The sequence below is a fragment of the Sorghum bicolor genome, chromosome 4, assembly GCF_000003195.3.
Source record: "Sorghum bicolor cultivar BTx623 chromosome 4, Sorghum_bicolor_NCBIv3, whole genome shotgun sequence".
Taxonomy (NCBI): domain Eukaryota; kingdom Viridiplantae; phylum Streptophyta; class Magnoliopsida; order Poales; family Poaceae; genus Sorghum; species Sorghum bicolor.
This window is the reverse complement of record NC_012873.2, coordinates 14,160,793-14,178,548: the sequence shown is the minus strand read 5'-3', so window position 1 is coordinate 14,178,548 and position 17,756 is coordinate 14,160,793. Positions and strand designations below refer to the sequence as shown.

Below are 17,756 nucleotides of genomic sequence, written 5' to 3'. Positions count from 1 at the left end.
AATTAAAATATTTTAGCTGGCTCAAATTTAGGCCTTGTTTAGATACGAAAAGATTTTAGATTTCGCTACTGTAGCACTTTCGTTTGTTTGTGGCAAATATTGACCAATTATAAATTAACTAGGATCAAAAGATTCGTCTCACGATTTACAGTTAAACTGTGCAATTGGTTTTTATTTTTATCTATATTTAATGCTTCATGCATGTGCTGAAAGATTCGATGTGACAGAGAATTTTGAAAATTTTTGGTTTTTTGGTTAACTAGGTAGCGTGCCCGTGCGTTGCTACGGGACAGCTAACATTTTTTTGTTAAAAATACACGGATCACACAATAAGATAATAATATTATAATAAAACTTAAATACCAGCTATAAAGTGATATTTATCTTAAAGAAGCAAAGTTTCTTGAATTAAACATAGTCACGGAGAGCACGATGTTATAAGCTCACAAATTCTACTTTATAGACCTTTCCGTGATACGACCAAGATAATGTTTAATATCGGCAGGAAGAAATCTTCGATATCCATTTCTTTCGTGTGCTAGTAAATCCACAAATAAGTTCCGCCGCATCTCCATACCATCCTGTCACACATTTAAGTATATATATATATATATTTGTATGTGTCGCATGGATAATACTACGTTTTTATGAAAAAACTTTTATAAAAACTGAGACAAAGTGTTATACTCAGGGTATAAATGTGTGTGGCTTGTGGTCTGTTCCATGTAGACATATACTGTAGGATGAGAAATCCACTTAAGTACCTGTATCAAGATTCACGATGCTAGTAAATCCACTTAGTCATTTAGATGGATGTCGTTATCTTTCCACTAAAATCCACTTAAGCATCTATGACCTGCATACATTGAGACATTAAAGAGAAAGGACATTGAAATTGCAAATTATTGATTTAGAATTATGACCCTCATCTGTTACCTCGTCGGATAAGTATTCATGTGGCTGAAAAAGACATTCCATGTGATATCTCGACACCAAGACATCATCTATGAGCACAAGTTCCTCCTTACCAGGTTTTGGTGGAATTTTTTTGACAGATTCAATTATTTCTCTATCGGTTTCAGTACAAACATAATCTAAAAAAGGCAACATACTTATATAGCATTAAAGTATACAACGATAGTTTCTATAAGTTAGTCTATCAAAGAGAAAATATCAATACCTTCTGGGTCAACCGGTGAGGACATAGACTTTTTGGGTTTATTTTGTAATATTTTGATTTCCGACAGTTCATTTTCTCCCATTAAATCTACAAGAGAAGTTGATAGAATTTTTCTTCATGGACCGTATCAATGATTAAGCCCTGGTCATCTGGTAGAACTTCAAGTGAAACTTCTATACCCATGCTCTGTTGTAACCATTGAGAATCATCTATAGAATTACTGTTTTTTTCTGATTGTACAATTTCTTCTGAATTCTTCGCATCTGGATTATCCATGGCAATCTAAAACATAAACATATGGTGTAAATAAAACTTATTATTAATGTACTTATGAAACAAAAAGCTACGTATGCACATAGTTAATTTTTTTAATTAATATAGACTTAGCTTTATATTAATTATTTGCTTATTCTTAGTCTTAAATAATGCAATAATTAAAAACGTAAATTGATTGGTATTTGCACCACAAAAGAAAAAAAATATTTGACTCATTTAGTTTTGGCCTGCGGGAGCACAAATCTTAGTCACGCAAGCCATCTGGGCCATAACCAGGTCATGGGCCGTTCACTCCTCCCCCGCTGGCCCAACTAAAGCCACCAGAAATTTGTTGCCGTCCGATCCGATCCTATGGTCTGTCTTCTTCTCCGGACGAACAAAAACAGCGTTGTGAGTATCCCCAAACCCTAGCCTCATTCTCACCCGACGCACACACAACAAGCAGCCGCCGCTCTTCATGGCCCCAACGCCGGTGCTGTAGCATGCGCCACGGAGAAGGCGAGGGTGCTGCTGCTGCACCCTCGCCGGTGTTCACACGCAGCCAGCACCCTGGGCAGTGTGCGCGCACAGCCAATACTGCACTTGACCGCATCGAGTGGAAACACGGCGGGGGCAGATAACACACGCACGCGAGGAGGAGATCCACGGCGGTGGGGCTCGTTGCTTCTTCGGCGGCGAGGTCGCACAAGGCACGAGAACCGATAGCTCGTCACCAGCTTCCTGTGCCGATTCGTCGTCACCAGCGGTTGATAGGTGCGTCCGGCAACCGGCAAGACGCAGGCGCTTCCGGCAACCCTCAGCAGCTTCTGAGATCGGCGGGATGCGGACCAGGAGGCGACAGCGGTGGCTTTCGCGGGCTGGGCGCGCAGGGCGGCGATCCCAGCAAGCCTGCCGGGGCTCCGAGCAGGATACGGGAGCGGCCGAGGAGGATCTGCGAGGGGGGGCTCTGCTCGCCGGCGCAGCACGGCGATCCCAGGGCGGAAAACCCAGCAAGTCTGCCGGGGCTCCGAGCAGGAAACGGGAGCGGCCGAGGAGGGAGGAGGATCTGGGAGGGCCGGAGGGGTCGGCGAGGAGGATTTGGGAGCGGTGCTCCGAGCAGGATACCGGATGCGATTTTGTTTTCTTTTTTTTTTGGACGGAAGAGAGAGCCGGGTGGGATGCGCGTCGCAGGAGGCAGGACGAAACCGCGACGGAAGATTGTCGCACGAAAAGGTTGTCTCTCTTTTAGTCTTTTTAGTTGTAGTAGGAGACTAAACAAGACCTTAGCATCGACGACCTAAGAGTAAGAGTGGTGCTCGGGAGTCACCGAGCGAAAGCATTTTCAGATTTGGGTCTGGCCCATTCCCATTCCCATTCCCCTCGTCAAAGGGAGGGTCCGAAGTGGGCGCGGATCACTGACGTGCAGAACGGATGGAGCTGGGACGCTGAGGGTTTTTTTTTTTTTTTTGAAGCAAGGGGAGGCTACACCCAGAGATAGAAAAACCCTCCATGAAGAACTAAATAATTATTTAAATTATTTTCTCATAGATTTTTCACCCTAAAAAAAATCAGGGATCTCAAGGGGATTTGAGTTTCCAATTAGCCCTAAGGGGCAGCCAAAGCCTATGGGGGTAGAACCGAGGTATGGAGGATTTTAGGGCCTCGCCGGCCAAGGGGAAGACGATGGACGATGTACGAACGTTGATTTGCGATGACCAATTTAAGACATCCAGATGTCTGGGAACTGAATCAAATGCCAATACTATTTCAGCAAAATGTCACTGGATTTGGAACCAGCATCCAAACCGACCCTCAATTCCGTCAACTCAATTCACTGGATTTGGAAAGTTCCTCGCACAAGCTTTGATTCATCACAGTTGCAGTTCCAGAAGAAAAAGTTGCATGACATTAGTTTCTATTATCCCTACTGAAGATACAACAAGTATAGACGCTATATATATACACGACCTTCTACTTGAAGGGAAGCGCAAGCTACACATCAGGACGGAATATTTGTCCAAGGATCCGAGCCATAGAAGACATGGAAAGTCATGTCATTGCCACGAGGGAAGAAGCAAGGTGGCACTATTTAGGGCCACTCGTCTTCGAGGGTCCAGCACGCTCCACCATTACATCATATAATTGTCGACCATTCTGTGTCATAGCATTAGTTTGAATACCGTGGTATCCAGAAACGAACTTGTTTGGCTGGGTAAATCGATAAACTTACGAATATCACAGGAAAGAAGTGGATTTGTCCTTCGGGCTTTGTCTGGGTCTCCTTGAAGTAAACCAAGATAGGAAACTGTGGCCACCATAGCTCCCAATTTACAAACGTTGAGTACCTATGCATGTCTTGGATTATTAGATTGTGAACCTCTTATCATGATAAAGAAAACTGACAGGATTTAAAAGGGTTAACAGGTCTGCGTACTTCCAACGGTTCTTGCCGCCGACAAACACATTTTCACCTGACTCCTGCAGCTGGTCTCCAACTTTCACCTCCTATATGACACAAGCTTATGAATTACCATTATGAAAAAAAGACAGGTATTTACAGCATTTCATATGCAAAGAGCCAAATATTGAGTTCAGATAATGGACTCCACGTCATCTTTAATTTTCTTTTCTTTTTTAAGGAGAAGGCAGGAGCTAGCTCTGCTACTCAATGTAGAGTGAAGCTGTGAAGTACAAACGGTTGGGAAGAAGCCACGATGCACTGCACCATCCTGTGAAGGGCAGAACTAAGCAGCCCCTTTAACACAACAGAGGCAGTAGTGCCAGGGTGCAAGGAACAACCACATGGTACACAAATTGGTTCATCTACCCCCAAAAAACATTCTGTGCGTGTACTCTCATCATGCAATCCAGCAAACAGTTCTAGAAAGCATTTTCATGAGTTGACTGGCATGCTCTCTGATGTTAAGTTTACTCTCAAGAAAAGTAAAGGGTACGAACCAGGGCCTCATTATCAAAGACGAACCTCACTCTTGTAGTCTGCAGAGAAAGAATGCAGCAAGGCAGACATTAGAAAAGGACTGAATCCTAGTTAGAAACAGACACAGACTTATGATACATCAATTTCCTTTTATTGATCTTTAAGAGTGATACAATCAGGGTTGCTAAGTTGAATAAATATGTTGCTTAGCAGGAATGAGAAACACCTAAACATCTGCGCAAATAATAGAAAAAAAAAGATCTCCAGTACAGAATTTGGTTTGAATTGGAATGCTGTAATATATGCCCTCGAAAGAAAACAGAATATTTGTATGCTCCATTAATTGACTTGTAGATGCTCTTCTAGAAAAGAGTAGAATTCTCTGATAATATATCAAAGAGTTGGCCTACAGAGCATTGCACCACAGAATGGGGACGAATGCCTTGTGGACTACTCCTTCTGTCCATAAATAAATGCATGTCACGCTTTTCGAGGAGTCAAACTTTTTTAAGTTTGACCAGAAATATATCAAATAATTTCAATATTTGTATTTGCAGATAAATATATTATGAAAGTATATTTCATGCCCAGTCTAATGATACATATTACATATGAAAAATATTAGTATATTTTTGTATATATTTGGTCAAACTTAAAAAAGTTTGACTCTTCGGGAAACAAGATGTTATATTTATTTGTGGATGGAGGGAGTAGTGGGATAAAATCATTGATGGAGTGAGAGAACAACTTAAGAAAATTCTTTGAGTGTTTGTCACCTAATCTAGCTAGAGTGCTTATGCTCGCCAGTGAGGATCTCCATCTTTGGAATTTTGCCGGGGCTAGAGGCATTTCATACCTCATTGCCCCCATGCCTTTGTTGAACTAGTTTTTTAAGTCGAGGTTGGTTTTACTTTGGGTAAAGGCGCTATTGTTGCATGTAGCTCTCTCGAGAGTGAGTGTGTGAGTTGGTTTGTGCGGGTTCTCACCCCTTTTTTCTCTTCTTTTAATACAATGATATGCAGGTCTCTTCGATGTTTGAGCAAAAAAAGATAATATGTCATCCAATATATTTATATGCTCCATGAGCTAACTTGCAGATGCTATTGCATAAAAGAATAGAATCCTCTGATGATATGTAATAACCATCAAGTTAAACAGATGTTTTGAACTCCAAAAGCAGCCTGGTTAGGGTATGCTGACCTGGAACAAAAGAAGAAGCCCCAGCAGTCCTACAGGTGCAGCAGCTAGAAGATTGTCTGCATATGCAAAAGCACTAGCAATCCCTGCATTTGGACAATAGCTGTTATTAAATACCTTAATAACCATGCTAAACCCATGCCATCTTCTTCTATTGATGTAAAATTACATGTTAAGAGATGTTCTACTTACTAACTTTAGAGCTCACCAAGTATAGCAATTGGTAACCTATAGTCAGGGTCCGGGACAACTGTTTCTTTGGCCGTTGACTTCTTCCTTCCAAGCTAGAAAGAAGGATACCCGATCAAACAAGTTGCAAACTAAATTGACTTGTAAAGAACGATCTTGTAACATAATTTCTATGTAGCAAACTTGCAATGAAGTCATGGTGAAATTTTACTTTTCCAGAACCCTTCTATGAAACAGGGAATATGCAAAGTTAAGATAAGATTAAAATTTCCATTTTCTCCTTTGAATTTTTAATGCACAGATCATCACTCAGTTCCTTTTGCTTTTATGATATACTGCTAATAACAAGAAATTAACCACTAAGTGAACATGCCTAACACTTTTGTGTCACTGAACAACCTACATCATGCAAATGACATTTTATAAATTAAAGCAAATCACACTAGAAGAGGAGGTACTGAGAAATGGAGGCTGCACTAAGAATTTTGCTGACCAACCACAGATACTATCGCCATTCGTCGCTGTTGCTCCCGAACAGGAACCCTGCTCGTGTAGCCCTTGCCTAGAACATTTACAGTGGTTGGTGATATACTAGCCGAAGCCACTCCATACGAAATTGCATCTCTAGCTGCATGATTCAAAACAAACCAAATCATAAGCTGGAAATGTACCCCAATCGAAAATTTTCTTTCTCTGCGTGCTAACCAAATACAGTTTCCTCACAGCACTAGTCCTCCAGATACGGTGAACACAGCTAGCAGATGCATAAGATATGCAGGCTTTTGCCAAGAATGATGGGTAATACTATGCACTATGCATCTACGACGCTGAACAAATTTCACGAACTTAGCACATATTCATCAGTACGAAAAGGGAGCATGCCATTTGTTGCGTAGCTAGCTAAATCAGCCGGAGGGTCCGGGGACTCTGAAGCTGAAATCCCGTCTACGCTGGAAACAGTACCAGGACGGGGAGGCGAGGGGCGGTTCGGGTGAGAATCAGAGAGGAGATGGTGGAGGGAAGAAGGAGCAGTTTACCTCTGGCCGGAGCTCCGAGGAAGAGGGGAGAGGATAACGAAAGAGTGGTCGCCATGGCTCCGCCGGCTTCTGCTCTCCACCCTCTCTACAGGGTACAGGCTATGGCTCCTCGATATCTGCACGGCGGCACCAAGCGGCAAGCGCTGTCCTCCGTGCCGCCCCTGGTTTGCCACGTGCACCGCCCCGGGCCAGCCTGTGTTTGTGGGCCGGATCACATCTTCCTGGTTTCGGAGGCCAGGATACTTGCAAGCCCATATTTTCCCTTACAATCATGCCTTGCAACCGAATTCATTATCACAAGAATTTTTGTATGAAAAAAGTCTACATAATCCCTAGACTATTTAGGATGGAATATTTCATCCCCCAAACTATAAAATTGGATATTCTATCATCTGAACTTTCAAAACCGGTCAAATAACCTCCTAGAGTGGTTTTAGAGGGTGGTTTTGTTTTTTTTCTTTTTTATTTATTTTTGCTGAATTTTTGAAAAATCATAATAAACCACATAAAAATTATAAAATAAAAAATTAAATTTTGTTGGACTCCTGATGAGTATATATACACAGTGAATATATAGTATGGTATACTTTAGTATAAAGTTTTTGCTGTAACTTTAAATCTATATTTTTCTGTAATTAATTCATATATGTAGTTTCTATGGTCCAATTATGGTAAAAATTTTATGGTGGGCTCATTATTGTATGCTTGAACTACGGTAAAAATTTCATACTCATTGAATCACGTATAACTTAGTTATAGATAAAGCATAGATTTAACAAGAATAAAGCTAAATAAATCTATAACTAAGTTATATGGGTACGAAACTTTTACCATAGTTCAAACATATAATAATGAGCCCAACATAAAAATTTTACCACAATTGAACCATAGGAACTACACATATGAATTATTCTTATTAATTATAGAAAAACATAAATTTAAAGCTACAACAAAAACTTTATACTAAAGTATACCATATTATATATTCATTGTGTATATCTACTCATCAATAGTCCAACAAAATTGAACTTTTCATTTTTATGATTTATTTTGATTTTTCAAAGATTCATTGGAAATAAATAAATAAATAAGAAAAACACAAAACCACCCTCTAAAACCACTCTAGGAGGTTATTTGACCGGGTTTGAAAATTCAGGGGGTGGAATATCCAGTTTTACTAGGACCATACCCATGCGTTGCTACGTGTATTAAAATTCAAATCATCCTTCATACTCTTTTCATCCAAAATTATAAGACGTTTCACTTTTTTGATCTTTGACCACTCTTATTCAAAAAATATATGTAAACATAGTCAACTTTAAGTCATATTTTGCACAAAGTTTTAAATAAGATAAGTGACTAAACTTAATGTCAAAAAAGTCAAACATCTTATAATTTGGGATGGATTGAAAAAAAAATGCCATGTTTGTATTATGGTATCCATTCGAGTTTGCATAGGCAACTGAAAGAAAATGGTCAAACATCTTATAAGCCTAACTTGCAGTTCATTTTAGCTAAGCGCCAAAAATTTACAGGGAGCCTTGAGGTGGTCGGCTTCATCATGCTAGTGGTAGACGGGTCCTAATACCCTAAATAGTTTGGAGGGTTATATAGACTTTTTCTATTTTTGTATTATCACTAGATATGTATTGTTCTAACTTGTATCAACGTAAGTCATGAGTGTATTAAAATTAGATTTCGTGTTTATCATCCCTAGATGCAAGTCCTAACTCGTATGAGTGGTGTTTAAACCTGTTCGATTAGACTTTGGAAAACAATTGTGCAAAAAAAAAACCCTTGAAATTTGTATTGTTTTTAAATGGGAACGATAATAAATGTGTCATTGCCAGATAAAACAAAAAACATACATCATTAAGATTCTCTTAAATACCTAAAAAAATCATTTGGATTTAAAAAACACTTTGAACTTTGATTATCAATGTCTAAAACACCATATAAGTCTTAAAAACATATGATTAAGGCTAGCAGATTCATAGTGAAGCATACTTTTATTATATGTAACGGTTCTTATTTGATATTATTTTCGAAAACATGCATGTTGTAGAAAGTATAATTAATGAGCCTAATCATTGTACCGTTAGCAGCAAACATCCATGTGTTTAGCGGACTTATTTCGCAATGTCGTGAACTTCTATTATATCATACTTCTCCAAATTAGATATCTGATGCATGCCTTTCAAAGGGTAAATGTAACTTCTATCCCCCATAAATCATCATAAGAATCATTAAGTATCAACCAATAAATGTCATAAATTTTGAGTTATGAAAGGCAAATGCACTATTAAGTGACGTGGTTGACTGGTTGGTCACCGAGTAGTAGGTAGACGAGATTCAAGTTTTTTAATTATGCCTAATAAAACTAAAAAGTATAAAGTTAAATGAATGAGGAAGAAAAAAAGATGCAATTTTTTACCAAAAAATAAAAAACAAGAAAGAGGCAGTAAAAAATGAAACAAAAAAGTAATGCAGTAGAAGAATACTGGGAAGAATGTGGCTGGCAGCAGTACTCGTTGAGCACCATTATTACAACAGAAAGCCTGCCTATTCAAAATCAGTCCAATTTCTATTTCTATGTCCTTGTTATCGCTTTCATCAAACTTCAAATTTTAATGGGACCACAATCAAAGAAAGCCTAGCCACTGCATGAGTTTGGAGAGTACAGCCTTTCAAAATTCAAATCAATTCAAATCCATCCGCCCAATTCAAATCATCCTCTCCCCTGTAGTACAGAGTTTGGAGAGGAAGCAAAGAGAGTAAATAAATAAAATAAATGCTTAAAATACTTCAGATTCAAAAAAACTGCGAAGAGAGAGAGAGAGAGAGACCAAACCTCCCTTCCATTGCCCCGTCGTAGCTGCTTCTCCCCCAGGCCAGCCCCAGCACCACCCAGGCCCTCCTCGATCCCAAACTCCAGAAAGATTTTGCCTTTCCTCTCATCTTCTCCCCAAATCTAATTCCTCGCAATCTCCCTTGTCGGGGTCGATTCCTTCGATCTGCTCCGTTATTGCCCTCCGGCTTCCCGCTGCTTCTTGAGTTTTGGACACTGCATGAGTCTATGAACTCGCCCTTGTTAAAGGATTCATCCAATTCAGATAGCTCGCGCGGCAAGATTCGGCCTTTGAGCCGGTGCGCGACGGTATTGGTCCAGCTGAACCCGCCTCGGCGTTCTGGCCTGTGACCTAATTCGGTGGCATTCTGGTGGGGGTGATGGAGCAGGGGCGGAATCAGCAGCAGCTGTCGAGTCCGCCGCCTGTTTTGGCCGCCGCGAGCGAGACGAAGGCCCCTGCGGTGTCTTCGCAGCAGCCCAAGCCGGCGGCCCCCGTGATGCCGGTGCCTAGACAGTGGCCGATGGCCTTCAACCCCCTGTGAGGAAGCTCCTCAGCTTGGGATTCTATTTCCCTTTTGTTTGTGTGTTTGCATATGCATATGGTTCTGTTCTTGCTTCGTGTGGCCTGTTGGGTTTAGCTCAGGTGTTCTAATTTTACCTTTTGGTGCTTCTTGTTGTTGGTACTACCATTCTGTTTTAATGAGTTGGAGATTTTTGAATATTTCTAAGAATTATGAGGATCTTAGAGTTAGAAGAATCCATTCCCTCGTCTCACCTATAGTAGCAATTCTGATTTCTGTAAGAATGTTTGAGGCATAGTGGAGCTTAGAGTGATTTTTAGTACTGTAGCCTGTGGGTGAACATATTGTGCTAATCAAAACAGATGGCCCTGCACAGTCATGTGAAAGGAAAATGTGACTGATATGTTTTTGCATATCATGGTTTGCAATTGATTAGCATTGATGCTTAAACATTTCTTGCTTATGGAAAGGCAAGTGTGACATGACTGAAATTGCTATTGCCTATCATGGTTTGCACTAATATTGGCGCTTCAACATTTCAATATTGTTGTTTTGGACACCTGGTTTGAAATGTTGACGTCTTTGAGGTCAAACATTACATACGTTTCAAGGTCAAGTGTTGCAACTTTTACGGGCAGACAAGTGTTGTCAACATAAATGATCAGGATTTGTCTTGCATGTCTTCCTACAGAAATTTGTGTTTCTACTTTCTTGTGATATGATTCATTTACATTTAGAAAAACAAAAAAAGGGCATACTGCTGGAAACATATTCCTTGCATTGAACTTTGCACCCTATTTTTTTTTTTTGCAGGAAGCCTTCCACTGAAGTGAAAAGTGTTACTCCAAAGAAAAAGAAGCATTGTAATTGTAGAAACTCAAAATGTTTGAAGATGTGAGTGTTATTTTTTGTTTCACATACATTTTGATGTACAGAGCAAAGCAAATATAAATTCGTGAAAATAGATATCTTTTACATGTTATGTGCAAAATGGTAGGATCTCCATCAAACATTAACGATATCCATTCTTAGCTACAATTTGTTATCATCTTAAGAGTATTGAAAGGAACTCAACAAGGACGATATAACTGGTACTATGGTAGCATTGACCATTGAGAGCACTCTGCTCTCTTTACTAATGAGATATAAATAGATATATATGGTTTTGTTTAGTTGCCTTTTGTCTTATTGTAGTTTTTTCTTTTGCATTTTCTATTCTCATCCACTTGTCCGTTATTCCTATTATTCCCACCTTAATATTTTGGTTTGGTGATCTCAAGTATTTTTCTTAATATATGTAATATTAGTTTGCACTTTTCTGTAATTATTTGAATATTTTCTTTATATAGCATGTTATGCTATGTACTAAAGGTTAAGCTCGCTGGCTTGCTGTTTGTTTGTTAGGTACTGTGAATGCTTTCAAGAACTTCAATACTGTGATGGCTGCAACTGTTCAAATTGTGGAAACATTGTTGGGAATGAGAATGCCAGAAACGAAGCAATTGAGGCAATTCGTCAACGTAATCCGTCTGCTTTTCAGCCTAAAATTGAAAATGGCCCAAATACACTCAATGTTCGAAAGGTAGTACTATCCTTCAATAGTTCTCTTTAGTTACATGTTGGTAGAATCATATTATGCTATCTGAACCCAACAGCAGTTCTATGTGTCTTCGCTATCTGTTCCAGAGGCTTATTTTAGTTTTTTTACTGGCATAGATTGTTTTTCTGCTAGTTATCAATGAAATAGGCAAATCAAGGTAATGCAGATATTTATATAGCATATTTATTAGTAACTGTGTTTCTTTAGCACATTGTGCTTACTTACTACTGTACTTGGAACTAAGGGCATGCCATCCTCTGAGCTAACATTTTGGCTGGCTGATCTTTCCTGGATGCTGGCTGTTAGCTAGCATTTCTAGCAGTTGAATAATCAACAGGTAGCATCTGGTCAAAGTCCAAGTTAATTTCATTTTCTTCTCCTCAATGTAATATATTCTTACTGAGTTAACAGTACTATCCAAATTAGCCTGAAAAGCGGGTAGCCTTGCCTATTTTTCTAACCGTCTAGCATCGGTAAAGCTTTATTTTGACCAATAAATCTCTTTTGTATGGCCTGGTGCAAGCGGTAGAGTCTTACCGCCTGTGACTGGAAGGTCCCGGGTTCGAGTTGCGGTCTCCTCGCATTGCACAGGCGAGGGTAAGGCTTGCCACTGACACCCTTCCCCAGACCCTGCACAGAGCGGGAGCTCTCTGCACTGGGTACGCCCTTTATGTTTGCTAAATTGTAATGTGTTATAAATTATAACTAAAGCTTAGGTCTCAATCTTGACTTGTTTCACACAATGTATCACTGATACTTTTAGTAACACAGCCATACCTGTATCAGTTACTTTGATACTTCTTCTCTATATTACCATAATCCTGTATTTTTAATATGTGCACTGCCCTATGAGTGACACATAATTGCTTCAGTCAGTATGTAGGTTTCGTACTATATTTACTTTGTTAACCGTTTATAATTAGTCTGAATTGAGACATTTTTGTTCTGTACCATTCAAACTGAGACAATTTGTTTGTCTAATTCATTGCCTCCTCTACTACTTTATAGACTCTTTAATTTATATGAAAGCTAGTGATGTTGCGTAACTTGGTTCTGTTGCATTTTAATCTTCAAGATTTTGTGCTTACTTTTTTTTTTTCATTTTATTCTTCATTTTTCCTAGGTCTTTTTTTCTCTATTATTTAGCAGGATATTTATCTGTTTTCGGAAATTAATTCTGAAATGAGCCTAATCTGTATTTATTTGTGCTATTTCCCAACCAATACACTCTAGTTTCTTTGCTTGAGCTGCATGTGACCACTGTACTACTTGACTATTGTCTATTAGGATAATTCTGGAGCAGTGCCTGTTGTAGCAAAGCACCATAAAGGTTGTCATTGCAAGAAGTCAGGATGCCTAAAGAAGTATTGTGAATGCTACCAAGCAAATGTTTTTTGCTCCAAAAATTGTAGATGCATGCACTGTAAGAACTCTGAAGGAAATGAAGACACAGAAACTTCAAGTCAAAGGGACCATGCATCTGACAGAAGTCACATTCAACAAGCAGCTAATGTAGCATTCAATGGTACTGTTGGATCATCAGGATATATCTGTTCTCTGAGTAGAAAAAGATCTCATGAAGATGCCCTAGGTGTTAGGATAAAGTCTGAAGGAAGCATGCCAGAGACACAGACACAATATCAACAGGTATGTTCTCTTACTTCCAAACTATTTGATCAGCACTAAATACACTGCATGCATGATGCATGAATTCTGAGATGCAAAAGGAATTTAACCAAATACTGAGTTAACAAGATAATTTGTTCTTGTTATTGGCATCACTATTCCTTGGATGCTTCTGCTGAAGGATACTAGCAGTTTCATTCTTTTCATTATCTTTGTTTCTACGATATATTTTTTGACAAATGCTTATGTACTCATCTAACTGTTATTTTTTTATTGTTCTTGTGTGCTAGGGTAACCATGCAGATGTTTCACCGCTTGCACCCTGTTCCACAGGATTTGATAGGCACAATGCTGCCAATTCTAAATCAAATAACCCAATCTACAGGTAGGTTGAAAGGCATTCAGCCTTTTCTTAAATAACTCAAGAGTTGATCAAAATGTCCTGTTAAGGACATGGAATTACTTAAGTGCCCAGCCAACGAACACAATAGGTGCTCTAGGTCCTTTGGTCTACTTCATAAAGGGAGAAAAAACACGTCTGATCTGGTGCCATCCTGGAGGGCACCACCCCTCAGAGTTAATTAAAGAGCTTCTTTATATCCTTCCTTATTGATAGGAATAGAGATTTTGGTGAAAAAAAATGCCCTCCAACAGCTTCTTTAATTAGATCTCCAAATGATGTCATTCTCTATTTCGGATTTCTCGCTAGCCAAAGATGAAGAGCGGGGTTGGCTCTCTAGACTGCGCACAAGATATAGAGATATAAAAAAGCTGGTGGAGGATGTAAAGGTTTACAATCTATAACATAATGTATATCTAGATATGTAGCAAAAACTATGTTTCTAGAAAAGCCAGAACGACTTACAATTTGGAATGGAGGGAGTAACAAACAATTTTGTTCTCCTCTCTGTTTACTCTATATACCTTTTGATGAGATATAATGTTTTATCAGGTCTCCACTAGCAAACACCATCCACCTCAGGGAGGTTAATGATTTAGTCAAGCATTTGGTGATGGTTTGCAGAATGGCTGAAGCAAAAATAGCTGGTATAGAGTCTTTCGTCCATTATTCCTTCTTTTTTTTATGAATATTTAAGGAACCCAAGATTTGCATAAGCATCAGTGAGGTGAAGTACTACAGATCAATGAAAGAGTTCTGTGCATTGGCAATAAGAAGGCATGAAACATAGAAGGCACTAGTTGTACACACCTGCCTTTTTTCAAATCCAAGTTATTCAAATTTCTTTACTAGCAGCATTTTCAGATTGTTTGTTAGTTCCTTACCTTTCCCACCATATTTATTTCCAGCCTTGAGACTTCACGTAAGTTAACTAGAAGTTCAGAGCCAGTCGGACCAAAGCTTTGAGCGTTATATGCTCCGCAAAAGAGAGAATAAAGTAATAATATTGGTAAATATCAAAGTGTCATAATTTAAGGGGACATATCTGGTGGAAATCACAACCTTCGTGAAAACCCGTGCAAACCATGGCAAATAAGTTGTCATAATTTCAAGCCAGGAAGTTGTCCACAGGATTTGTTAGAAATTTGTTATTTTTATATCTCACAAACGAAATCGAGTTTAGACAAGATATTTTACAAGGTTGTGTATCATCATATCATCTACATGTATGATTTTTTTGGTGAATTTAGACAACTTTTCTGTTGTGGTTTGCACGAGTTTTCACGAAGGTTGTGGTTTTCACCCGATACGTTCCCTACTTTAAGATCAACATGAGAACATATGGCATATCTTATGCTATTCTTTGACCTCACAATTATGTGTGCAAGATGTATATTGTATACAAGTGACATCGATTAACTGTCATAACCCTAGATATGTTTTTAACTTTTTCTTTCTGTTGCTTGTATTTACCGATAATTAAATGGATTGATTGCAGAAGAGAAGGGATTCCAGTCAAATAATGGGTTAAGCAATGGTAACTGCAAACAGCAGGACTTCAAAGAAACCTCCTCGATAGACATCCTTAGCAAAGGATGTAGTCATCAACCAAACATCAATGAAATGGGCTTCCATTGGTCTGAAACTTCGAATGTTTCTAGGCCTGCATCTCCAACAACACAATCACTAATGTGTGATGAACAAAATACCACATTTGGAAATGAGCCTGCATCTCCAACAACACAAGCACTAATGTGTGAAGAACAGAATACCACATTTGGAAATGAGCCTGCATCTCCAACAACACAAGCACTAATGTGTGAAGAACAGAATACTACATTTGGAAATGATTATAAAAGTTCATTTCCTTTGGTTTCGCGTGGTCAAGATATTTCTGAGATAAATGCTGTGCAAGAAAACCTAGTATTGACTGGGCTGCGACAGTATCTCTGTACAATTATCAGACGTGGAAGAACAAATGGTGAGTCTCTTATTGTTGTGGCCTTCATAAAACGTGTCATTTAGTTTTTTACATGTGGATGCAATGCTACGTGGGACATTTAAACAAGCAAAATCTGACCATTTAAGGTTCATCAAATCTGAAAGAATATCTCATCTGGAAACAGGAGCTAGACTACTTCCCTGTGTATGGAAATCGACTCTAATTTAGCACTCATTAATTGCAGCATTTGTTGTTGAAATTTGGACATATTTATGCAAAAAGTTGTTACTTTACCTGGTAACATCAACCGAAGCTATGAGTCTTATGCTGTTCCATATATCCATCTATTATTTCCATTCTAATAATCAAGATCCTAGAAACTGGACTTCACGCTCAACCATAGACCACCGGTTATTGGATCTAGTCCTCCAGAAAAAAAAAGAAATTCTGAATATTGGACCCATGCAACTATTATATGCTTATCGTCATTATAGAAAATTGAGTAGGTGCAGCTTCTCATACCCTCAAATGCAAGTCCTTTTAATGATTACATTCAAATGAGCTTTCCATTTTTGACATTGGTGCTTATGTCGCAGAACAAAATTCCTCATTAGAGGCAACAATGGAATTGGATGCCGGACAGCATCATGGAGCACCACCTGCTTTTTCTGCAATAGAAACTGAAGAAAATTTTCCTTCTTCAAGCACTATTGAAACCCCAAGAACTAATCAACAACCTACACCAAATGGTGGATCGAAAGATAGTATTGCAAGCTAAATAAAACTAGGTACAGAACTCGGCCTCTTCATTTCAAGACGCCTGCACTGCAAATGATTTCTGTACATAGATGGGCATTGGGCAAGATAGATAGTATAGTCCTTGTTGCCATATCTGGCAACCGGCCTTGTAGGAACACGACAACCATTCATGAGACATAATTCAATAAATTATAATTCATTGTTTGATGCTCGAGTTGACTGACTCTGGTTTTCTGTAAAGCTGACACTTCCTGATTTGATTACTGAAAATAATTTTCAGTTTCCAGGCTGTGAGTATGTGAATACGTTGCCATGTTATGTGAAGTTGTATTCTGAAACAGAGAAGCCGTTCCATGCACATAATTTTAATTCTCCGCGGCAAACAGGTAGCAGCAGCTGTATTGTATCCTTTGGTTTTGGCGTACATAGTTGTCCTCCGAAGCTGAAATATTGAAACATTGTAGTTTAACTGCAAAATAAGAGAAAAAAAATCATTCACCGACCGGTTGAGGAACTGTTTCTGTAATTCAAAAGGATAGTTAAATCATGACAGATCGCTTGTGACATGCTGCATTGTTTTCCGTCTTCTCAGAAGTTTGTTTGAATCTTGTGGTGGAAATTTATATTGTTAAAGATTATCGTGGAAACTATACAGAATCCAAAATGTTATTGGAATTGGGCCTGTCTCCTTGTCAAGTGCTTGTTTCAGCCGTTAGATCTTCATCCAACAGCTGTGGGCCACCAATTCAAAATAGCAGGAGACTCTGAATGTTATTTGTTATGATTGAAGTAATACCAATAGATAGACAGCTTTATTTTAGATTCTTTGATGAATGATGTAACTATCTTTTGCCGAATTCCTTCAAAGAAATAAGTGAAAGGGGTGAATGAATAAAGTTTTGCCGAATTCCTTCAAAGAAATAAGTGAAAGGGGTGGTCATATCCCCACAAGCAGAAATGACCTACTCCTTTCTTCCCACAAAAAAAAACATTCTCAAAAGTCTCAAACATTTTTAACTTTAACGAAATACAGATAAGACAATATTAATATTTATGGTACATAATTAATATTATTTATAATTAGTATTATTAGATAGATCATTGAATTTATTTTTATAACTTATCTAAACATATTAATGTTTTCTATAAACATAGTCAAATCTAAAAAAATCTGACCAAGTTCTATATCGACTCTTTTTATGGGATGGAGGGAGTAAGGCGAAAGCATAAGATCGAATTGATGTCCACCTCATCAATCAGTCAA

At 38.6% G+C, this 17,756-nt stretch overlaps 2 protein-coding genes across 3 annotated transcripts; one reads left to right on the top strand and one right to left on the bottom strand.

The window, feature by feature from the left end:
- On the bottom strand, positions 3,181 to 6,952 carry LOC8059104. Its single transcript, XM_002451899.2, has 8 exons — positions 6,797 to 6,952; positions 6,257 to 6,387; positions 5,779 to 5,854; positions 5,574 to 5,656; positions 4,394 to 4,432; positions 3,870 to 3,940; positions 3,666 to 3,780; positions 3,181 to 3,589 (listed from the first exon to the last, which is right to left on the bottom strand). Exons 1-8 carry the CDS (start codon positions 6,849 to 6,851, stop codon positions 3,521 to 3,523), a joined length of 639 nt encoding a protein of 212 aa, XP_002451944.1. The 5' UTR covers positions 6,852 to 6,952; the 3' UTR covers positions 3,181 to 3,520.
- LOC8080395 (protein tesmin/TSO1-like CXC 7) lies at positions 9,604 to 16,983 on the top strand. 2 transcript variants are annotated; one of them, XM_021460570.1, is made up of 8 exons: positions 9,604 to 10,182; positions 10,979 to 11,059; positions 11,570 to 11,747; positions 13,053 to 13,412; positions 13,682 to 13,776; positions 14,344 to 14,438; positions 15,293 to 15,772; positions 16,330 to 16,983. In XM_021460570.1, exons 1-8 carry the CDS (start codon positions 10,025 to 10,027, stop codon positions 16,509 to 16,511), a joined length of 1,629 nt encoding a protein of 542 aa, XP_021316245.1. In that variant the 5' UTR covers positions 9,604 to 10,024; the 3' UTR covers positions 16,512 to 16,983. The 2 variants fall into 2 exon arrangements, with proteins under 2 accessions (XP_021316245.1, XP_002453686.2); XM_002453641.2 differs by having other exon boundaries at positions 15,290 to 15,772.

Excerpts from the sequence above, each read along its gene's own strand:
- LOC8059104 (XM_002451899.2), bottom strand. The coding sequence starts at position 6,851 with ATGGCGACCACTCTTTCGTTATCCTCTCCCCTCTTCCTCGGAGCTCCG. Across the intron at positions 5,855-6,256 it reads GAATGGCGATAGTATCTGTG|CTTGGAAGGAAGAAGTCAAC; the intron begins GTTGGTCAGCAA and ends CCTTCTTTCTAG. Across the intron at positions 4,433-5,573 it reads GGCTTCTTCTTTTGTTCCAG|ACTACAAGAGTGAGGTTCGT; the intron begins GTCAGCATACCC and ends CTTTCTCTGCAG.
- LOC8080395 (XM_002453641.2), top strand. The coding sequence starts at position 10,025 with ATGGAGCAGGGGCGGAATCAGCAGCAGCTGTCGAGTCCGCCGCCTGTT. Across the intron at positions 10,183-10,978 it reads CCGATGGCCTTCAACCCCCT|GAAGCCTTCCACTGAAGTGA; the intron begins GTGAGGAAGCTC and ends TTTTTTTTGCAG. Across the intron at positions 14,439-15,289 it reads GGCTGAAGCAAAAATAGCTG|AAGAGAAGGGATTCCAGTCA; the intron begins GTATAGAGTCTT and ends GATTGATTGCAG.